The sequence below is a fragment of the Oryzias latipes genome, chromosome 6 (assembly GCF_002234675.1).
Source record: "Oryzias latipes chromosome 6, ASM223467v1".
NCBI classification, from domain to species: Eukaryota; Metazoa; Chordata; class Actinopteri; order Beloniformes; family Adrianichthyidae; genus Oryzias; species Oryzias latipes.
Window position 1 is genome coordinate 3,603,399 of NC_019864.2, and position 19,627 is coordinate 3,623,025.

The window sequence follows — 19,627 nt, forward strand, 5'->3', positions numbered from 1 at the left end:
CATGGGGGCCAGCACGAACCACCTACTTTTATATAGGCATCAGTTTATAACTTGAATAACTTAGAATAAAGAAAAACTAATTTTTTCAAATTAATACTATCAAGAAAACATGTTAAAGAAAGTATCAGAGCAAGAATGGTTATTCTGACCAATAGAATGAATGAATAACAGCTGTTTATCTCTGTAAAGAAGTCTATGGGATTTTGGATTCTTGGTTGGAACGTCCTGTTTGGAATGCCAGTGGGAGGAATCACTCAGTCCAGTTCTCATATAGTCAGTGGTTAAAAAAGAAACTTGAACTTGTCATCAAAAAGACTAAATGATCCACACTTACAAATGTTTGAGGAGAGGGGGGCATATGAACATATATTTAGTCAGTAAGGTTTCACTGTATGTTGAGGCCTGCAGTCTTTATTTTGCAGCACTGAGGAAGGAAAACAGCAGGTGTTAAAGTGCAGTGACAAAACTTCAACTGACCCCATTCAAAGAGGAAAATGGCTTAAACCCCCATTCAAATACAAAGTTCATGATCTGAGTTTGCTCCACAGACGGTCTCGTGGTGTCTTCATCATGTTAGTCCCTCTAGTCCATGAAGCAGCAGTTAAACCTGAAGTGCGGTTGCAGCACAGACAGGAGCGGCTCAGAGGGTGCACCAGCGAGGCAGTACACGTCATCCACGCTGACGCCAAGAGACCGCAGAGTCTTCAGACGTTTGCCACAGTTTTCTCTGCTCCCATGTAGGATCACCAGGGAAATCCAGAGCGGGCTGTCAGACACGCTGAACCTCTGTCGAATCTCGCCCAGTTTGGCCAAAAATCTCTATGAAGGAGGAAAAACGGATCCTGAGGTTTTTCTTTTAGTGTTTCAAACTTGGGAAGAACCAAAGATGAGAGGACCAAGCAGCCACCGTACCTGAGGAGAGTGTCTGCTTCCAGGTTCTGAGGCAGAATCCCGCAGTGAGATCAAATCTTCATCAAGCCACACTCTGAGGTCTTCTCTTTGACAGGAAACGGATGAATCCTTCTTTCTAGCTTCCAGCATTGCTGAAGGAACACCTGAACCAACACAGGTAAACATGAAGACTTCACCTTCTCCTGAACTTCTGTCAAAACCCAAGCAGCACATGAGCTTCAGTTTGTAGGAAAAGAGGTCGGAAAATCTGGTTGCAAATGTCTAAATAAGCATCATGCCAGGGGACCAGTTTAACCCTTTAACACCAGAGATGTCGCCAGCGACATCAAAATAACAGATGCCACATACCGTAACTCTTCAACCGGGAATCAACAGATTCTGCTGCGCAGAAACGACGTCAAACTCTACGTCAGAATCAGCTGATTCATGTCTCTTTTGTAAATACTTCACTCCTGTTGTGTATCAGCACAAGGATGCCTTTTGCCACTTAAAAATCCACAGTAATTACGTTAATTGTGTAAAAACTTAAAGAGTTACAGTAGTCAAAAGAATGCAAACACTGGAGCTAAAGGGTTAAGCTCTTTACCCTGGGCTTTTATTTTGAAGGCCTAGAAGAGTAAACATATGGGCTACTGTGGGTTGATCAATTTACTTTTTCTAGCTACGAGCACCACCAACACAATGAACTATAATTTTGAATCAGGCTTTTTTGAAGAAATAAACTATAATGTTAGGAGGCAAAAAAACTCAAGTCTTTGTTTCAGTTTGAATGTGTGACTCTGACGAGATGGAGATGTTCATGTAGAGCCTTTAGTAGCACACTAAAGGCTCTACATGAACATCTCCCTTTGTTTCAGTCTAAAGCTACATTTTACGTTTAGGTGACCTCTTCCAATGAAAGGTCTACGTAAACGCGTGTGGACGCATTACCGTGTGGCTACGTTTCTATGACCGCTTTCTGGTGCTATGTACAGAACCCATGGCTACTGAATGCCTGTTGCCAGCTAAACCAGGTCAAACTTTGACCAGTCAGGGACTTGGATTCAGTAGAGACACGTGGATTGGACTGGACTGGGCCCAGAAGAGACGGCAGTACCGCTGGAAGGGGCAGTCATCCAGACGCAGGACCTGGAGCAGGTGGTGAAACTCACCTATCTCAGAGCGTAGCTGGTTCATCCGGTGAACCAAGGCACAGCGACGAGCCTGATGACATCTGCGTTTGGTTTTCAATTAAAGACAAACCAAGACCACTCTCCTGACATTATGCTGATCCTTATCCGCCATTGCAGCGGTGCTAGCAATAAACCAGACCGTTTCCATTTTGTGTCCAAATCGTGAGATTTGCACCGCTTCAACATTTCACACCAAGCCTCTTCCAACTGCAGGTGGTGGACATGCACTAGTAAGCAGTAGAAACAGAAGAAGAAAAGAAGCCCCTTCCTGCTTATCCGGTGTGAACGCCATGGACTAAAAGCCCATTTGACGACGTTAGTGGTCATTTGTGAGTGTTCTGTCAGCACAGTGACTAAACAAATACCTGAAGCTACTTTGATGTACTAAAAATGATTTAATCCTTATGGTAAATTGGGATTTTTAAGTGTTAAAATCACCTTTCTGGGATGCCGTCTGCACTTCATCCTTGTTTGTGGACAGAAACAGCTGAACATTATTCTCCAGGAGAGAGTCGACAAAAGTTTCCTCACTGGCAAAACAAAACTTTCCAACTCCAAGACCTGAAGCAGAGGAATAAAGACTGAGACAAATGTAGCAGCACAGCGGCAGACGGAGGCAAGCGGCTGCACACCGTCACCTCAGATTACCATGATGCTTGGTGCTGCTGATGAGGAGAGAACTGAGCTTCTGATGCTGGCTGTCCGTGGTGATTAGGAGGACGTCCAGGAGCAAAGATTCAGCTGGGTTTTTTTCCAGCAGACAATCATTCACTTTTTGAACTGCCTGAGGACAGCAACAGAAAAAGGTGTCATTATTTCATGTACGGTAGATCTGTTTATCAGAGTGTGACTCTCCTGTTTAGGGATCCAAGATCAGCTCTAATTACCGTATTTTCACGACCATAAGGCACACTTAAAAGTCTTACATTTTCTCCAAATGTAGGGGGGGCGTATGAAGGTAAACATGTTCCAAAAGGGACGCACTTGTAGATTTGATGTGAGAACTTACACAGCAAAAAATCTGCATCTGTGTGTGAAAATCTTCTGCTGTAAAGTCTGACAAACAAAATCACAACTGACAAATTCCCATTTGTGTTCATTTAGCGTTACGACCTCCAATCTGTGATCACAACTGCTCAAATGTGCTTCTGCGTGTGCTGGCGCAAACCACAACTACGCTACAACTGTGCTCGGACTGTTGACACATTCCTTGCAAGAAACTTGTGTCAAAACTGATCTGTGTCCGATAATGGAACGGGGGGGGGGGGGGGGGAGAGGGGGGGTAGAGGAGAGGGGAGTCAACCAGAGTGCAGGACTCAGAGGACTTGGTAAAGTTAGAAAGGTCTTCACAGATTCTGACTTGAAGCCTCAATAACTCTTCTGATAAACGTTCAAATGTGACAGCAAGTATTTCAGTCGTTTTGTTTTGTGAACTACTAATTTTTTTCTTCTTCCTGCATTTGAATGAGAAATGATCTCTTCGTGCTTTAAATGCAGACATGCAGCGTCTGCAGGAAAATCATCTTTGCTGTAGCAGGACAACAGAGTCATGATGAGTCAGTACAGAACATTTAGTGACAATAGCATCACTGTGCTCAGGGCTATTGAGCACCTTTACATAAATCACATCACAACATTTGAAAAAATATTAGAATAGATCATCTTGATTAATCCCCGTTATCAGACAGGGTTAAGCCGGGTTCTGACCTGCAGCAGCGGAAAAGCCAGGCTGAGTTTCCAGACTCCAGCATCATCATCCTCCAGTCCTGATTCAAAGAGAGCGCGGGAGGTCACCGCGACAACCACCGCATTACCAGCATCCTCCTGCTGTCAGAGGACACACCCACCATGGTCACGTCCCTTTGGAGGACGCTGACCATAAAAACAATCATGGTGGTCATGTTCCAGTGTGAGGAGGAGGGTTTGTAACCCCCTGCCCTTCATCTTTACCCGTAACAGTAACAGTCTTTTCCGTACAGCAGACTGCAGGTCCAGTGTTTGTTCATCACTACTTACATGTTAAAGCTTCAGTTCACGAGAGAGAGAGAGAGAGAGAGAGAGCGAGGTGCACCAGAGCTAAATCATGTCTCACTGCTGCTTTGCTTGCTTGGAGTCACAGATGTGGAAGTTTATGTTTTAAACGAAGTCTTACCTGCTTCACATCCGTGTTCAGGACCACGGAGACCATGCTGTTCCTTTAGTGTACAGAACGGAGTCTGTTAGACCAGAAAAGCGGCACAAATCCAACCAGTGCCTGAAAAAAACGTTTTAGTGGGGCTTTTCTACCTCACAGAGCAATTCCCTTGTTGTTTCCTGATCCCCGACACTTCTCTTCAGACCCAGCGACGTCACTTCCGTTCCTTGCGGCAGCTGCACGCGCACGCCCAGCGGCCCCGCCCACATCAGTGAGCGTTGTGTCAGGTAGAGGAACTCTCAGGACTGGGTTCGCCGTCGGGTTAGATGGTAGAAACATCCCCAGAGAGGTTCGGTTCGGGTGTAGAGAGGTTGGGTTCCGGCCTCAAAGCCATTTCCGGGGTTTGAACCTCTGACAGCAGCAGCAGAAGAAGAAAAGGCTCCTTCCTCTGTAAGGTGAGAATGGTCTTCCTCTCCGCTGCATCGTTGGTGTTGGTGTGTTTGGGTCCAGTCAGGAGCTCCGGTTCCTTCGAGTCCCTGAAGGAGCCACAGGTAGGAGGTTTTCGGGTGAAGCGGCAACTGTGATTACATACTGCGTGCACGCGCACAATTAAAGTATTGAAGTGTAATCCACCTTTTGTTTCAACTCCTTTATTGTTACGTTGACGGTTTGTTTTAGCAAACTACCTTCTGTGTACCGAAGACACAGAATGTTGAACTATTTACGAGACTTTAGTTCTTTGAAAGCTGAAAACTTTCAAACTTTCAGATGTTGACATTCAGTGATAACCACGGAAACGATTTTATAATCGATCAAAAGATGATCAGAGGGGGACTTGAGTCAAACACAACATTATTATAAATTCATCCCTCTCGGTTATTATGAATAGGAAATTAAACACTGAAAATGTCCTTAAAACCAGATGCAATTTTCTACTTTAAGTCTAAAAGCAGAAAATGAGACTTGTTCCTTTATTCCTTAACTGGCCTGCCTCCTGTGGTCTTTGGTGGAATTCAATTCAATTCAATTTTATCTGTCGTCTCATTGTGTACCGGTAATTATAAAAGTAAACATAGAATCACAAGGATCATAAATACATAAAATTCATAGGAGAATTCTAAAATGAACTAACTAAACAGACTAAACTAAGCTGGGCATCCCTGCCCTTAGACCCTCTTCGCCATAAGCGGGCCAATCCAATACTTTCATGTGCCATCCCAAGTCTGTCAGGAAGGGCATCCAATGTAAGGTGTAGGGCTGAAAGCAGGAGGAAAGGATGGCATCATGTGAGGAGCGATTCAGGAAGAAATGAAGCCTCTGATGAGGCAGGATATGCAGCAGGTGATGAAGAAATGATGGAGATGTTTAGTGTTCAGGACAGATGGTGTGGACTTTGCTAAAAGACCAGAAATGAAAACGTAGACGGGGGGATGCAGCACACAGTGAAGCTGAACACAAAGGAGGAAGAGGCGGATCTGCACAGGTGAGAGAGGAACGGAGATGGAAGGAGCAGGTTAGCTGGATCAAGAACAGAGATGGAAATGTGTTGACGGCCTCTACAAATGTGATGGAAAGATGAAAGGAGAACTTTGAGGAGCTGATGAAGGAGGAACGTGTCAGAGAGCACAGAGGAGAAGAGGAGGATGCTGAGGAGCAAGAAGCAGCAAGTGAAGAAGAGGATGACGAGTGGAGAGACAGTTGGTCCTGAAAACATACCTGTGGAGGTCTGGAAGAGGTTAGGGGAGATGGCAGAAGAGATTCTGACAGGACTGTTGAACAAGATCTTGGAGAGTGAGGATGATGAGGAATGATTAGCTTTCATTTTTAGAAAGAAGGAGACGTTCAGAGAAACTACAGAGGAATAAAACTGAATTAAGTTTCTGAAAAAGTCAAGGAGGTTGAGGTTAGAGGTGAACATTTGTGGAGAGTTTGGTTTCATGCAGAGAAGCACAGATGCTTTCTTTGCTTTGAGGATGTTTCTGGAGAAGAACAGGGAAGATCAGAAGGAGCAGCATCGTGTCTTTGTAGATCCAGAGAAAGTCTATGACAGGATGATCCAGAGACAGCAGCTGTGGTTTGCAGTGACAGTGAAGAAGGTTGGAGTTGTTCAGGACATGGATGAGAGCTGGAAGACACAGGTGAGATGTTCTGGAGGTGAAGCAGAGGAGTTGAAGGTGGAGGTGGGACTACACCAAGGATCAGCTTTGAGCCAGGAATGAGAGGATCATCTTGGATGTTTTGGAGATAAATGCAGGGAAACAGATGGAGATGGTTTAGACTCATGAAGATGGGGAACAGTGATGATGATAGTAAAAGGATGCTGAGCTACAGGAAAGATGACTAGAGGAAGATCAAAGAGGAGGATCATGGATGTAGAACAGGAGGACATGAGGGTGGTTGGAATGAAGGAGGAGGATGTAGAGGAGAGGATGGAAGCGGATTTTCTTTGGCGTTCGCTAAAGTGAGTGGAAGCTGAAGTTTTTCATCTTCCATTTTCATGTAGGACCTATTCAAACAAATTCTGTATTGGATCAATAAATTGTTTCCATCAGCAGTTCACTTTTGAACTTTTCTGCATTGCATATCTGCTTGAAATGTTGAATTGCGTAGCATCTGATTTACCAGTGAAAGCCTGTAAAGTTTGACGGTCTCTTTTTTTCAAATGCTTGGTAAGAAGCATCAATGTTTGTTCTGTGTTTGTCTGAGAGGAAAATACAAGTTTTTTTTTTTTTTTTTTTTTTTTTTTTTAACTTGTCCTGTCCAACAGCTAGGCAAACAGATGAGAGCTGAGGGCCTCTTGTGTTGGACATATTTTATTTTAACAAGAGGGGTTATTCATCTTCAGACAAACCAAAGGTATGTCTGAATAAACCCCTTTTGTAATTGAGGCCAAAATTTATTAATTTCAATCATGTTTGAAAATCTTTGGTGTTGGACCGGACGGAAAAGGAAAGAGGGGAAGAAGAGAGAGGGACGTTAGAGAGAGGGGGGGGTAGGAGGGTGATAATAGGAGGGGAAGGGGGGTAAGACCATGAAGCAGCATAGAGCAGACAGGTTTACTGGTTGTTTATCGTTACGGTACGGTTCAAATGTAGTACAAAAAGGGCGGGGCCTGTTCACACACACTCAAATATTATCAACACACCTGCTAGCCGCAAAAATGTCCACATGTCAACATGCACACAAAACAGATAGTGTTCACGAACGCATACCTATGCCTTTAAACCAACTAGTGTGAAATCTTTCATTCATTCAATCATGCAAACTATTAGTGCAAAGGTGAGCTAACACCTGTGCTCAGGTGAGTGTTTATGTTCTTCTAAAATGGATGGTGGAATGTGAAAAGAAGGAGGAGGAGCGCCCAGCCACCCCCACACCCATACCCCCGCCGCAGCAGCAGCGGCAGCCGGAATTCCCCCAACGCCACACGGGAACAGGCAGGGAACAACCGCCCCCCGGGCGACCAAGACCGCCACCCAGGCCAGGGCCAGCCGGACCGCCGCGAGGCCCCCAGAGCCAGAGAGCAGGGAGGCGCAGAGGGAAAGAGAGCGCCGCCCCAGCCCAGCCAGGAAAGCAGCCCCCCGCCGCGCCGGAAGAGCCCAACGCAGGGCCCCACCGGAGAGGGACGCCCACAGCCCCAGACGAGCACCCCACCACAACCCAGGAGTTCCGGGCATCCCCCCGCCCCGACCCCAGGTACGAGCCAGGACCCCCCAAGGGAGACCCGCTCCGCACTCCAGGCAGCCACCCAACCGGCCCACGGTTGGTCCAGGCAGGAGCAAGGCAGGGGCCCGCCGCCCCCGCCCAGGAGGGGGGAACCCCGGGGAAAAAAGGGCGGCCCACAAGGGATGTTATAAATATGGCCCGACCAGGCTCGGCCATGTTGGAAGTTTGGCGGGGCCCAGCGCCCAGGGGCAAGGACCAGGACCCACCCCCCAGGGACACGAACACCCCCGGCTCAGGTGTAATATGAACCCCCCCACCGTGCGGAGAGAGCACCGCCGGGCCCAGGGAGCCGGCACCCAAGGGACACGGCCGCCATCGCCAAGGGGCCCGCACCCCCCACCAGGGAAGGGGTAGGGGACAGATGGACCCAGGTCCCACCTTCCTTGTAAAATGTGTGTGCGTGTATGGGTGTTTGAGAGGGTGTTTGTGTGCATGTGTGTGTGTTTATGTTTGAATGTATATATTGAAGGGGGAGGGGTGTGTGTACTAAGGGGGGTGCAGTTAAAATTGGCGAGTAGGGCACTAAGGGGACATCTCCTGATTACTCACAGTGATGTCCCCTCACCCTCCACACCAAGGGGCCCTAAATGTCTAAGGTGCGGTTAAAATTGGCGGGTAGGGTGCCAGGAGGACATCTGCTGCTTGCTTGCAGTGATGTCCAAGCACCCCCCCTACCAAGGACCCTACATGTCTAAGGTGCAAATAAAACCGAAAGAGGGGGGGCCCACTCCATACGGCAACCATAGGAGGGGGGCCACTCCCAAGTAGCCCCCCCCCAAGGCGCATCGCAGGCTAGACCCCCCACCCCCTCACCCTAATATGAGGTTATATAAGGAAGGGGGTAAGTTGGGGACAGCTGGTAGACTGTCCCCCGGTGGTCAAACAGCCGTCCCCGAGCCCACCCCCAGCAAAGGGGCCAGGGCCACCCAGCCCAGGGGCCCACCCCCGGAGGCGCCGACACCCCAGGCCCGGCACCACCCACCCCACACAGAGAGAGAGGAGCCAGAAAGCGTCGCCCCCCCCCCGGAGCAAGCCCAGGCCCCCACCCCCAGACGCCGGCCCTAGAAGAGCTCTGGTCAGGCCTCGACGGGACCGAGGAGGCCAACCGGCCGAGGCAACCACTGATTGCCTCAGCGGAGACCCCGACCCGCTAGCCCCCCCGACCCGTACTAATAATGGGCCCCCCCTCCCCCCCAGAACGCCCCCCCACAGGACAGGGCCGACAAGCCCCCCACCCCACCCCACCCCAGACCCCGCAGCCGAAGCGGGTGACACCCAGAGCGACCGGGGGCCCCGAGAGGGTTGTCCCGTCCCGTCCCAGAGCCAGGGAAGGGCCGATCCCAGCCCCAGGTGCAGATGGGCAGCCCATCCGGCGCCGCTGGGCCCCCCCCACCCGAGCAGGGCCCCCCGCCAACCCCCCCCAGCACAGGCAAAGGGACCACCCCCCCAAGCCAGACCACCACCCCACCCCCCCACCACGCACCCCCACACCCAAGCCCAGAGGACCACGCAGCGCCCCAGCCCGCCCCACCCAGGCACCGGACCCGACCCCCCGACCAACGTAGCCCCCCACCGCCCCCGCCAGGCACCGGAAGCCCCGACCCCCACCCCAGACCACGGCAGAAGGGCAAGGAGCAGCGACGACCAAGCCCCCCACCCCCTAAGTCATGGAGTCAACCACAGGAGACCAGAGAGACTGAATTCTTTCAAAGTTACTTGAGCTTTGGGCTGACATTTTTTCCAAGCTGATATGATCAAACAGCAGATTTCTGTGTTGACTTATGTTTATATTTTTCTTGTTTTTCCAATTTATTAAAATAGTTTTTTTGGCAATACAAAGAGTTATGAAAATGATAGATGCTAATCCTTCTTCTATATCGATGGCACTCATGTCACCAAGCACACAAAGTGACGGTGAGGCAGTGATTGAAACCTTAAGCCAGACTGATAAATCGGCACATACCTGCTGCCAGAGAGCCTGGACAGGAGTGCAGAACCACAGTGCGTGCATGTAGCTGTCGGGTAGATTATTATCACAGTGCTCGCAAATGTCTGAGTTACTGAGACCCATCTTGAACATCCTCTGTCCAGTGTAGTAAATTCTGTGAAGAGTTTTGAGATGGATTAGCTGCAGATTTGGACTTTTTGTCAGTTTAAAGGTGTTTAGACAAAGTTCTGACCAGAAGCTTTCATCTGTGCTGATGCTCAAATCTGCATCCCATTTTTTTGTTGGAAGGGCAATATTGTTATCTAAATTACATAAAAGTTTGTATATTTTGGAGAGAGTTCTATTCATTGAAAAATTAATCAGAGTGGTAACTACATCTGGTAGCTTTAAATCGTCGTCTTTAATTTTATACTTTTTAGTAATACTTGATTTAAGTTGCTGATATTCCAAGAAGTTATTTATTCCATGTTTGTCTTGAAGTTCCTGGGGGGTTATGAATCTTCTATCAATAATTACGTGCTCTAGTTGTTTTATGCCCCCTGCTTGCCAAGCTGGGAAGTGAATCATTTTTTTGTTAATAAGGATGTCCGGGTTGTTCCAGATGGGTGTCATTTTGCACGGTTGAATTGATGATTTTGATATTTTGAGAAATTCCCACCAGGCTGTTAAGGTGGCATTTATATTAATGCTTTTGAAACAATCCTGTTTTTTAACTGTTTGGCTAATAAATGGTAGCTGTGACAGGTTGATCTTTCCACATAACGCCTGTTCCTGGTCTAACCATGAGTTGGTTTCTGGATTATTTTTTAACCATTTTAAGATGTATTGTAATCTATTTGCAAGAAAGTATTTGTGGAAGTTAGGTAATTCTAATCCTCCACAGTTTTTTGCAGATTTTAAAGTTTTTAGACTAATTCTTGCAGGTTTGTTGTTCCATAGAAAGCTTGATATGGATGAGTCTAATGTTTTGAACCATTTTAATGGCGGTTGTGTGGAAATCATTGAGAAGAGATAATTAACCTTGGGTAAGATTTTCATTTTAACCGTGGCTACCTTGCCCATAAGGGACAAAGGCAGGTTGGTCCAGCGTGTTAGATCGTCCTGTATGCTTTTCAGTAATGGGGTGTGGTTTAGCTGCACCAGTTCTGATAGTTTGGGGGAAAAGTAGATACCCAGATATTTGATATTTCCTGTTTTAACTGGAATTGTGAGTCTTTGTTCCATATTCCTGTTGAGTGGTAATAAAACAGACTTATTCCAATTAATGGAATAGTCTGATATGGAGGAGAATTCATTTATGATCATTGCTGTTTCATTTACAGAATGTAAATTCCTTAAAAACAGTAATATGTCATCCGCATAAAGACTAATTTTATGATGGCTGTGTTTGGTTTTTATTCCTATAATGCTCTCATTCTGTCTTATTGCTGCAGCTAAAGGCTCAATGAATATAGCAAAAAGAGAAGGAGAGAGTGGGCAGCCCTGTCTGGTTCCTCTTCCAAGAAAAAACCTGTTTGAAGTCTGTTTATTAGTTCTAACTGATGCATTGGGGTTGTGATATAATATTTTGATCCAATTGATGAATGCTTCTCCAAAACCAAACTTCTGGAGGGCAGCAATAAGGAACTTCCAATTAACTCTGTCAAAGGCTTTTTCAGCATCCAGCGATAGTACCGTCATTTCCTGGTTTTTAATGGTGGCAAAGTCTATTATATTAACTAGTCTACGGACATTATCATCAGAGTGTCTGCCTTTGATGAATCCAGTCTGGTCGAAGTGAATTATGTGAGGAGTGATTTTTTTCTATTCTCTGTGCTAGTGCTTTGCAGATAATTTTTACATCTGCATTGATTAGAGAAATAGGGCGATAGCTTGAAGGACTAGTGGGATCTTTGTCTGGTTTTAGAAGAAGAATTATGTTGGCTGAGTTCATGTTAGGTGGCATTGATTGGCTCTCATTAATAGATGTGACAGTTTTATAAAATGTTGGTGCCAGTTGTTCCCAGAATTCTTTATAAAACTCAGCAGGAAAGCCGTCAGGCCCTGGTGCTTTACCATTGGGCATAAGTAACAGAGCTTCATTAAGTTCAGACGGCGAGAGCGGAGAATCTAAGTTTGTGATTTGATCCTCATTTAGCCTGGGTAGGTTTACATTATTAAGAAATGAGTCAATACTTTGCTCTGACGGATTGATCTGCGGTGTGTACAGGTTTTTATAAAAGTTTTCAAATGCGTTATTAATTTTGACCGGGTCATGGGTGACATTTCCTGTTTGGTCCATAATAGAGGTGATTGATGATTTTTCTCTGTTAATTTTAAGCTGATTAGCCAGAAATTTGCCAGATTTATTAGAGTTTTCAAATCTTTCAAGTCGTAGCCTTTGTATTTGAAATTGTGTTTGTTTATTAATGATGTCATTTAACTGCAGCTTTAAATTTTTCAGATCTCTCAGAATGTGTTCCTGTGCAGAAGCAGCATAAGCAGTCTCCAGGGTTTTGATTTTATTTTCTAATTCTAATAAATCTGCTTTCTCTTTGCGTTTTTTGTGCGTTGAATAAGAAATGATTTTCCCTCTCATGACTGCCTTTGCTGTTTCCCAAAGAACGCACGGTGGGATGTCTGGAGTATTGTTGAAGTCTAAGAAGGTTGCCCACTCTTTTTTAAAGAATTCAAGAAATTCCTGGTCCTTTAACAGAGACGTATTAAACCTCCAGGTTGTACCAGAGGGTGTGGATTTTTCCCTAGAAATGTTTACAGAGACTGGTGCATGATCACTGATAATAATTGGATGGATATTGGAGCTTTGAATATTTTTTAAAAGAGAGTTACTGATTAATAAATAGTCTAAACGGGAGTGTGAATAGTGAACTGGAGAAAAAAAGGTGAACCCTTTAGTGTTTGGGTGACATGAGCGCCACGCGTCGCAGAGACCCAGATCATTCATGTACTGCTTTAGAATACTTGCAGATCGCCATGTACGCTGATTTGCTGCTGTGCTGAGTCTGTCAAGTTCAGGGTCCAAAACAAGGTTGAAGTCTCCTCCTATAATGATTGTGGAGTCAGAGTGAACTGAGAGTGAGGTGAAGAATCTGTGAAAGAAGGAAGAGTCGTCAACATTAGGACCATAGACACTCGCTATACAAAAGTCCTTATTCTGAATGGATATATTAATGATTACAAATCTGCCTTCTGGGTCAGTAACTGTATCCTTATGAGTAAAATTAAGATTTTTATTAATTAAAACAGCAACTCCTCGTTGTTTGGAGTTGTAACTGGCAGAGTATATAACTGGAAATTGTAAGCAGCACATAAGGTGATCCAAAGAATTTGATAAATGGGTCTCCTGCAGTAGAGCTATATCTGCTTTTAGACCATCCAGGTGATTTAACACTTTCAGTCTCTTTGGCTCAGAGCCAAGTCCACGCACATTCCAGCTAACGATGTTAAGACTGTTCATAACTGCTCTGACTGAAAAGGTGTAAAGCTAAGTAGTGCTTGTGTACCAGTCCGTGTGCGCATGCCCGCATTGAGAAGCGCTGTGCGCGTGAACGTTTTCTGGCTATGTGAGCTGCGTGTCGCGTGCGTCCTATGAGAGCCTGTGTGAGGTGATTGCAGTATGTCGGCGTGTGTGTGCGGGATCGCATGTGCACGCCCCTGTGTGCGCTTGTGTGTGCGCGCGCCCGTTCCGTGCATAAATAAATACTTACCGAGGATGAGTTGCTTCCAGGTGATTTACATATAATGAGGGGGGAGAGGGGGGGGGAGAGTAAAGGAAAGAAAAAAAGAGATAGAAGGGAAAACGAAAACAACAACAAAACAACAATAGAAACATCAGTGGGACTGAGGTGACGAAAAAAAAAAAAAAAAGACTGTTTTCCTGAGATCGAGGTGTGGATTATTGATGATCCGGTTTTCCATTCATTGAAGTAAGTTTAGCGGGTTTCTTCTGGGCAGCGCAGATGTTCTCAGCGCGGATCTGAAAGCCTTCAGCACAGCCAGGGGGTGATCTCCGGGTCCCGGAACAGCCGGCCGTCCACGTAAAGTTTGTCAACGGCCACAATCGCTCTCGAACCAGCAGCAAGATGCTTCCTCCTCAGCGGGAACAGGATCTTCCTTCTACGGAGGATTTCTGCCGGGAACTGGTCATTAACGCTGTAATGCGTGCCTCTCAGTTCCCGTCCGCGGCCCTTCACCAACTCCTTCTGTTTGAAATGTTCGAATTTAGCCACAATACAAGTTGAGTTAGAACCTTGTTCAACCAAAGGTGTGATACCTGACACATGTAGAACAACATCCAGAAAATAGATATAGTTTTATATTGTTGGAAGTCTATTGACTTTGTCTGATATAGTTTTGTAACAGATAAATATTACAATGACAGGCTGTCTGTCCTTTTTTTTCTTCATTCATTCATTTTCTTCCGTTTGTCCCTTTTGGGGTCACAGGGCTGCTGGAGCCTATAACCGGCCACTTATGGGCGAAGGCAGGTAACACCCTGGACAGGTCGCAAGTCTGTCACAGGATCACACGTATCACACACCCATGCATACTCACATTCACACCTATAGACAATTTGGAGTGACCAATTAACCTATGACGGTGGGAGGAAGCCGGAGTCCCCAGAGAGAACCCACACATGCACGGGGAGAACATGCAAACTCCACACAGAAGGGTCCCCCATTGATGATCTGGTTCAGGTCCCCCAGCCGGGACTTGAACTAGGGGCGTTCTTGCTGTGAGGCAAGAGCGCTAACCACTGCACCACCGTCTGTCTGTCCTAATCTACTAAAAAGGTTTTTGTTTTTCTTCAAACATACAACAGTATGATTATGTCCACATCTCCAAAACCATACCTCTAACCTCGGTCACACACTGATTGCTTCCCACACAGTTTGTTACAGACTCTCCCATTTCTCACCTGACTGCTTACTTGCTGAAACTTTTCTTTATGTGGAGAAAACGTTATAGGAAACCCAGCTTTGTTTACCCCCCAAAGCTTTCCTCTTCAAAGTAGTATGAACAATCAAAATCTTCATGTATGTTTCTGTTCAGGAAAAATAAACTGCATCCACTGCTGGCTGGTTAAAATAGCTGTACTGTGATCAAAGCATTGGTATACATCCAAGCAGCTGCTGGTTATTCTTTCTAAGCAGCAGAAAACATCTCCACATGTGAAAACTGAAAAAAACGGAACCTGTTTTTTCTGTACAGCCTCCATACTGTTAAAGATTTCCATAAATCGTGAATTTTGAATGCCCTCTAGGCAAACATGGCTTTTTACTGGAGTTTGAAGGGGAGAACAGGCCTCCATCTGGTGGTAATATATTGCCTTAGTGAGATAATAGTTTAGCTTGAAGGTCGTGGTATAGAGGTTTTGGTAAATGGCGTATACTTATATAGCGCTTTCTACCTTCTTACGAAGGCCCAAAGCGCTTTACAGTCACAGTCCCATTCACCCATGCACACACACATTCACACACACATTCACACACTGATGGCGGCTCCGCTGCCGAACACTGGTGCCAACCTCCCACCAGAGGCAAGGTGGGGTTCAGTGTCTTGCCCAAGGACACTTCGACTCATGGGCGTGCAAGGTGGGAATCTGTTTTGTAACAGAATATCTCCTGAAGAAACACTGAAGGAGACAGAAGGAGGTGGAATCAGAACAGCAGACTAATCTGATCAGTTCAGGAGGCACTAAAGTGTGTTTGAGCCCTTGTTAAACCCCACTCTTACACCGACGTGTTATCCGTTTCATGACAAAGGTGGACAGGATTTCACGTCTGCCATGGACATCAGTCAAAATCAAAAATCATTGAAAAAAAGCCTTCAGCGTGCAGTCTTGTGGGTTCCAAATGACCCCACTCCCCACTTTGACATGCCTTGGATAGGACTATTAATGAACTGATTCTCTGTCTTCCTCTGCTTTGCACCTCTTGACATTGATTTGTTCAAACATGCTCGAGTCTGTTTCTATGCAGTTGGACCTGTTAAACAGCCTATCCCTGGCAAAGACCACCACACCCTCATTTCTCTGCAGTGTGCTGTGAAATCTTCTCCACTTGCATGGAGACAGCAGAGAAGCCAGAGGGTTGAACTTTTCTCTCTGAAATCTCAGTGGGCGCCCTTCCGCTGTTCTGTCAGCTGATCTTACATCTGCAGTATTAACTTTTTCATTTCACTTTTTGCCCTCTAAACTAACCTGTTCTGGTGACTCAGGTCTGTGAAACATTCAACAAAAGGATTTTTCTTCCTTTATTTTTAAAGCTAAAAATATATTTTGTTTTGTTTTGATTTTTTTGTTTAGACTGAAAACGTCAAAAAATATCTTCAAATCTATTTGTCTTATTTAAAAAAGGCAGGATTTGTGTGGCTAAGCTAAAAGTTGAGTTTGTAGCTATCAACAATACAGACAAGACTATCAGTGCTTTATTAAGTTATTGGTTAGTTATTTTGTTTTTTTTCAACCAATTAAAACAAAGGATAAAAGACCCCCCCCCAAAAAAACTAAATATTAGGCCTGCACAATATACCGCAAATTTATCGTTATCGCAATATCCAGCTCTGCAATATGCATATCGCAAAAGACGGCGAATATCGCAATAAATCGCAAACTCAAAATGTGTTAAAACAATCTTCTAGCAGCTTGAAGCATTTCTCTTTCTCTTTCGGCTTTTCCCATCAGGGGTCGCCACAGCGAATCATCCTTTTCCACCTCACTCTATCATGAACATCTTCTACCCTAACGTTAGCCAACTTCATGTCCTCTGTTAAGACATCCATATATCTCCTCTTTGGCCGTCCTCTTGCCCTCCGGCCAGGCAGCTCCATCTCCAACATCCTTCTACCAATATATCCACTATCCCTCCTCTGAACATGTCCAAACCATCTCAGTCTGGCTTCTCTGACTTTGTCGCTAACACAGGCAACATGAGCCGTCCCTCTGATGTACTCGTTCCTTATCCTGTCTAACCTGGTCACTCCTAAGGAGAACCTCAACATCTTCATCTCCGCTACCTCCATCTCAGCCTCTTGTCTCTGTCTCACTGCTACCGTCTCTAACCCATAGAGCAGAGCTGGTCTCACCACTGTCTTGTACACCTTTCCTTTGAGTCTTGCTGGCACTCTTCTGTCACACAACACTCCTGACACTTTCCTCCAACCGCTCCAACCTGCCTGCACTCGCCTCTTCACCTCTTTTCCACAATCCCCATCACACTGAACTGTTGACCCCAAGTACTTAAACTCCTGCACCTTCTTCACCTCAGTCCCCTGTAACCTAACGCTTCTACCTTGATCCCTCTCGTTCAGACACATGTATTCTGTCTTACTACGACTGACCTTCATACCTCTTCTTTCCAGAGCAAACCTCCACCTCTCTAGCTGTTCCTCCACCTGCTCTCTACTCTCACTGCAAGTTACAATGTCATCCGCAAACATCATTGTCCAGGGAGATTCCTGTCTTACCTCGTCTGTCAGCCTGTCCATCAGCATAGCAAACAAAAAAGGACTCAAAGCTGATCCTTGGTGTAGTCCCACCTCCACCTTGAACTCCTCTGTCTGACCTACAGCACATCTCACCACCGTCATACTTCTCTCATACATGTCCTGAACTACTCTGACATACTTCTCTGCCACTCCAGACGACCTCATACAGTACCACAGCTCCTCCCTCGGCACCCTGTCATACGCCTTCTCTAAATCTACGAACACACAATGCAGCTCCTTCTGACCTTCTCTGTACTTTTCCATCAACATTCTCAAAGCAAAAATGGCATCAGTGGTGCTCTTACGGGGCATGAAACCATACTGCTGCTCACAAATCTCCACCTTCTTCCTAAGCCTGGCTTCCACTACTCTTTCCCACAGCTTCATTGTGTGGCTCATCAACTTTATTCCTCTATAGTTGCTGCAGTTCTGCGTGTCACCCTTGTTCTTAAAGATCGGGACCAGGACGCTTCTCCTCCATTCCTCAGGCATCTTCTCACTCTCTAAAATCCTATTGAACAACCTTGTTAGAAATTCCACTGCTGTCTCTCCTAGGCACTTCCATACCTCCACAGGTACGTCATCAGGACCAACGGCCTTTCCGCTCTTCATCCTTTTCAGAGCCTTCCTAACCTCATCCTTTCCAATCTCTGCTACTTCCTGCTCCACAACAACCACATCTTCCTCCCTTCTTTCCCTGTCATTTTCCTCGTTCATCAGCTCCTCAAAATACTCCTTCCATCTTTTCTGTACACTCTCTTGGGTTGTTAGCACCTTTCCATCTCTGTCCTTAATCGCCCTTATCTGTTGCACGTCCTTCCCATCTCTGTCTCTCTGTCTGGCTAGCCTGTACAAGTCCTTCTCTCCTTCCTTTGTGTCTAACCTGTCATAAAGCTCATCGTAAGCTTTCTGTTTGGCCTTTGCCACCTCTCTCTTCACTCTACGCTGCGCTTCCTTGTACTCCTGTCTACCTTCCTCAGTCCTTTCTACATCCCACTTCCTTTTAGCCAACCTCTTCCTCTGGACGCATTCCTGTACTTCCTCATTCCACCACCAAGTCTCTTTACCGTCTTTCCTCTTTCCAGATGACACACCTAGCACCTTCCTACCTGTTTCCCTGATAATCTCTGCTGTAGTTTCCCAGTCATCTGGAAGCTCATCCTGACCACCCAGGACCTGCCTCAACTTCTGGCTAGCAGCTTGAAGCATTTAACGAATCAAATAAAATCCCTTTATGCTTTGACTGATCAGATGGACGCCTTCCCATTGTTGACCAATCAGATGGAGGCCAATTATGTTTACCCTGGTCCTGAAGAGCCTCAACCCTGCCTGTTTTCCAGCTCTCCTTAACCAGCTTGCTGTTGATTGGCTGACTCAAGTGATTTCACATCCTGATTGACTGAACACACCTGATTTTGGTTATCATTATCGAGCAGTCTAGGGAGAATTGGAAAACAGACAGGGTTGAGGCTCTTGAGGACCAGGGTTAGCCACCCTGACGTTTGTCCCCCATGTCGATGAGGGTCATTTGGAGTATAATTTTTAAACTGTTGCAATGAAATGGGAATGATGTTTTTGTTTATTTTTCTATTTGTTTATTTACCGCAAATTTATCGTTATCGCAGTATTGATCACTAATATCGCATATCGCAAGTTTTCCTCATATCGTGCAGCCCTACAAAATATAGATATATCAAGCCTGTTTAATTTATCAATATTTAATAACCACAAAGGGGTCCAAGTCTGGGTCTCCCTGTGCCGATCCCCAGCCCAGATAAAGTGCAGGGTTGTGTCAGGAAAGGCATCCGGCATAAAAATCCCTTCCAAACCACCTGTGCGAATCAGTGAAAGCTGATTCACTGTGGCGACCCCTTAAAGGAAATGCCAAAAGGTAAACAACAACAAGAAACTGGTTACAAAATAAATAACATTATTTGGGCTGCATGATATAAGGAAAAATTATTGATCAATATTGCGATGACGATATAACTTGGGATACATCAGTGCTTCTCAATTATTTTTTGCAAAGCCCCTCCTAGGAAAAAGAAAATGTCCCCTTTCCTACTCCTCCATCCCCCCTTGTCTTCATGTCAAATACTGACACCAACTAAACGACAGGTGGACAAAGAGTACATTTATGGAAAATAAAGACACGTCATCAAAATGTCTACAATAGTTCATAAAGAATGGCATTATTAGCATGAGCTGAGTCATCTAAAGGCACGAGATGATCCTGGTGTTGCGCAA

The 19,627-nt window shown here is 45.7% G+C and overlaps 2 protein-coding genes across 6 annotated transcripts in view; one reads left to right on the forward strand and one right to left on the reverse strand.

The window, feature by feature from the left end:
• Positions 1 to 389: 389 nt before the first annotated feature.
• On the reverse strand, positions 390 to 4,430 carry LOC101160882 (cytosolic 5'-nucleotidase 1A). 4 transcript variants are annotated; one of them, XM_004086220.4, is made up of 7 exons: positions 4,371 to 4,430; positions 4,237 to 4,279; positions 3,792 to 3,911; positions 2,733 to 2,868; positions 2,523 to 2,645; positions 913 to 1,055; positions 390 to 819 (listed from the first exon to the last, which is right to left on the reverse strand). In XM_004086220.4, the coding sequence occupies exons 2-7, from the start codon at positions 4,270 to 4,272 to the stop codon at positions 583 to 585; spliced, it is 795 nt and encodes a 264-aa protein (XP_004086268.1). In that variant the 5' UTR covers positions 4,273 to 4,279; positions 4,371 to 4,430; the 3' UTR covers positions 390 to 582. The 4 variants fall into 4 exon arrangements, with proteins under 4 accessions (XP_004086268.1, XP_020557233.1, XP_011471166.1 ...); XM_020701574.2 differs by having other exon boundaries at positions 3,792 to 3,908; positions 4,237 to 4,423; XM_011472864.2 differs by having other exon boundaries at positions 4,237 to 4,411.
• Positions 4,431 to 4,471: 41 nt separating this feature from the next.
• The window catches only part of LOC101172882 (GRAM domain-containing protein 4), a 41,494-nt gene continuing 26,338 nt past the window's right edge, over positions 4,472 to 19,627 (forward strand). The window contains exon 1 of one of the 2 annotated variants that reach the window (XM_004086264.4): positions 4,472 to 4,673. The gene's annotated coding sequence lies outside the window, so the exon portion shown is untranslated. The remainder of the gene's footprint in view (positions 4,674 to 19,627) is intronic. The other variant, XM_020701572.2, reaches the window with a different exon arrangement.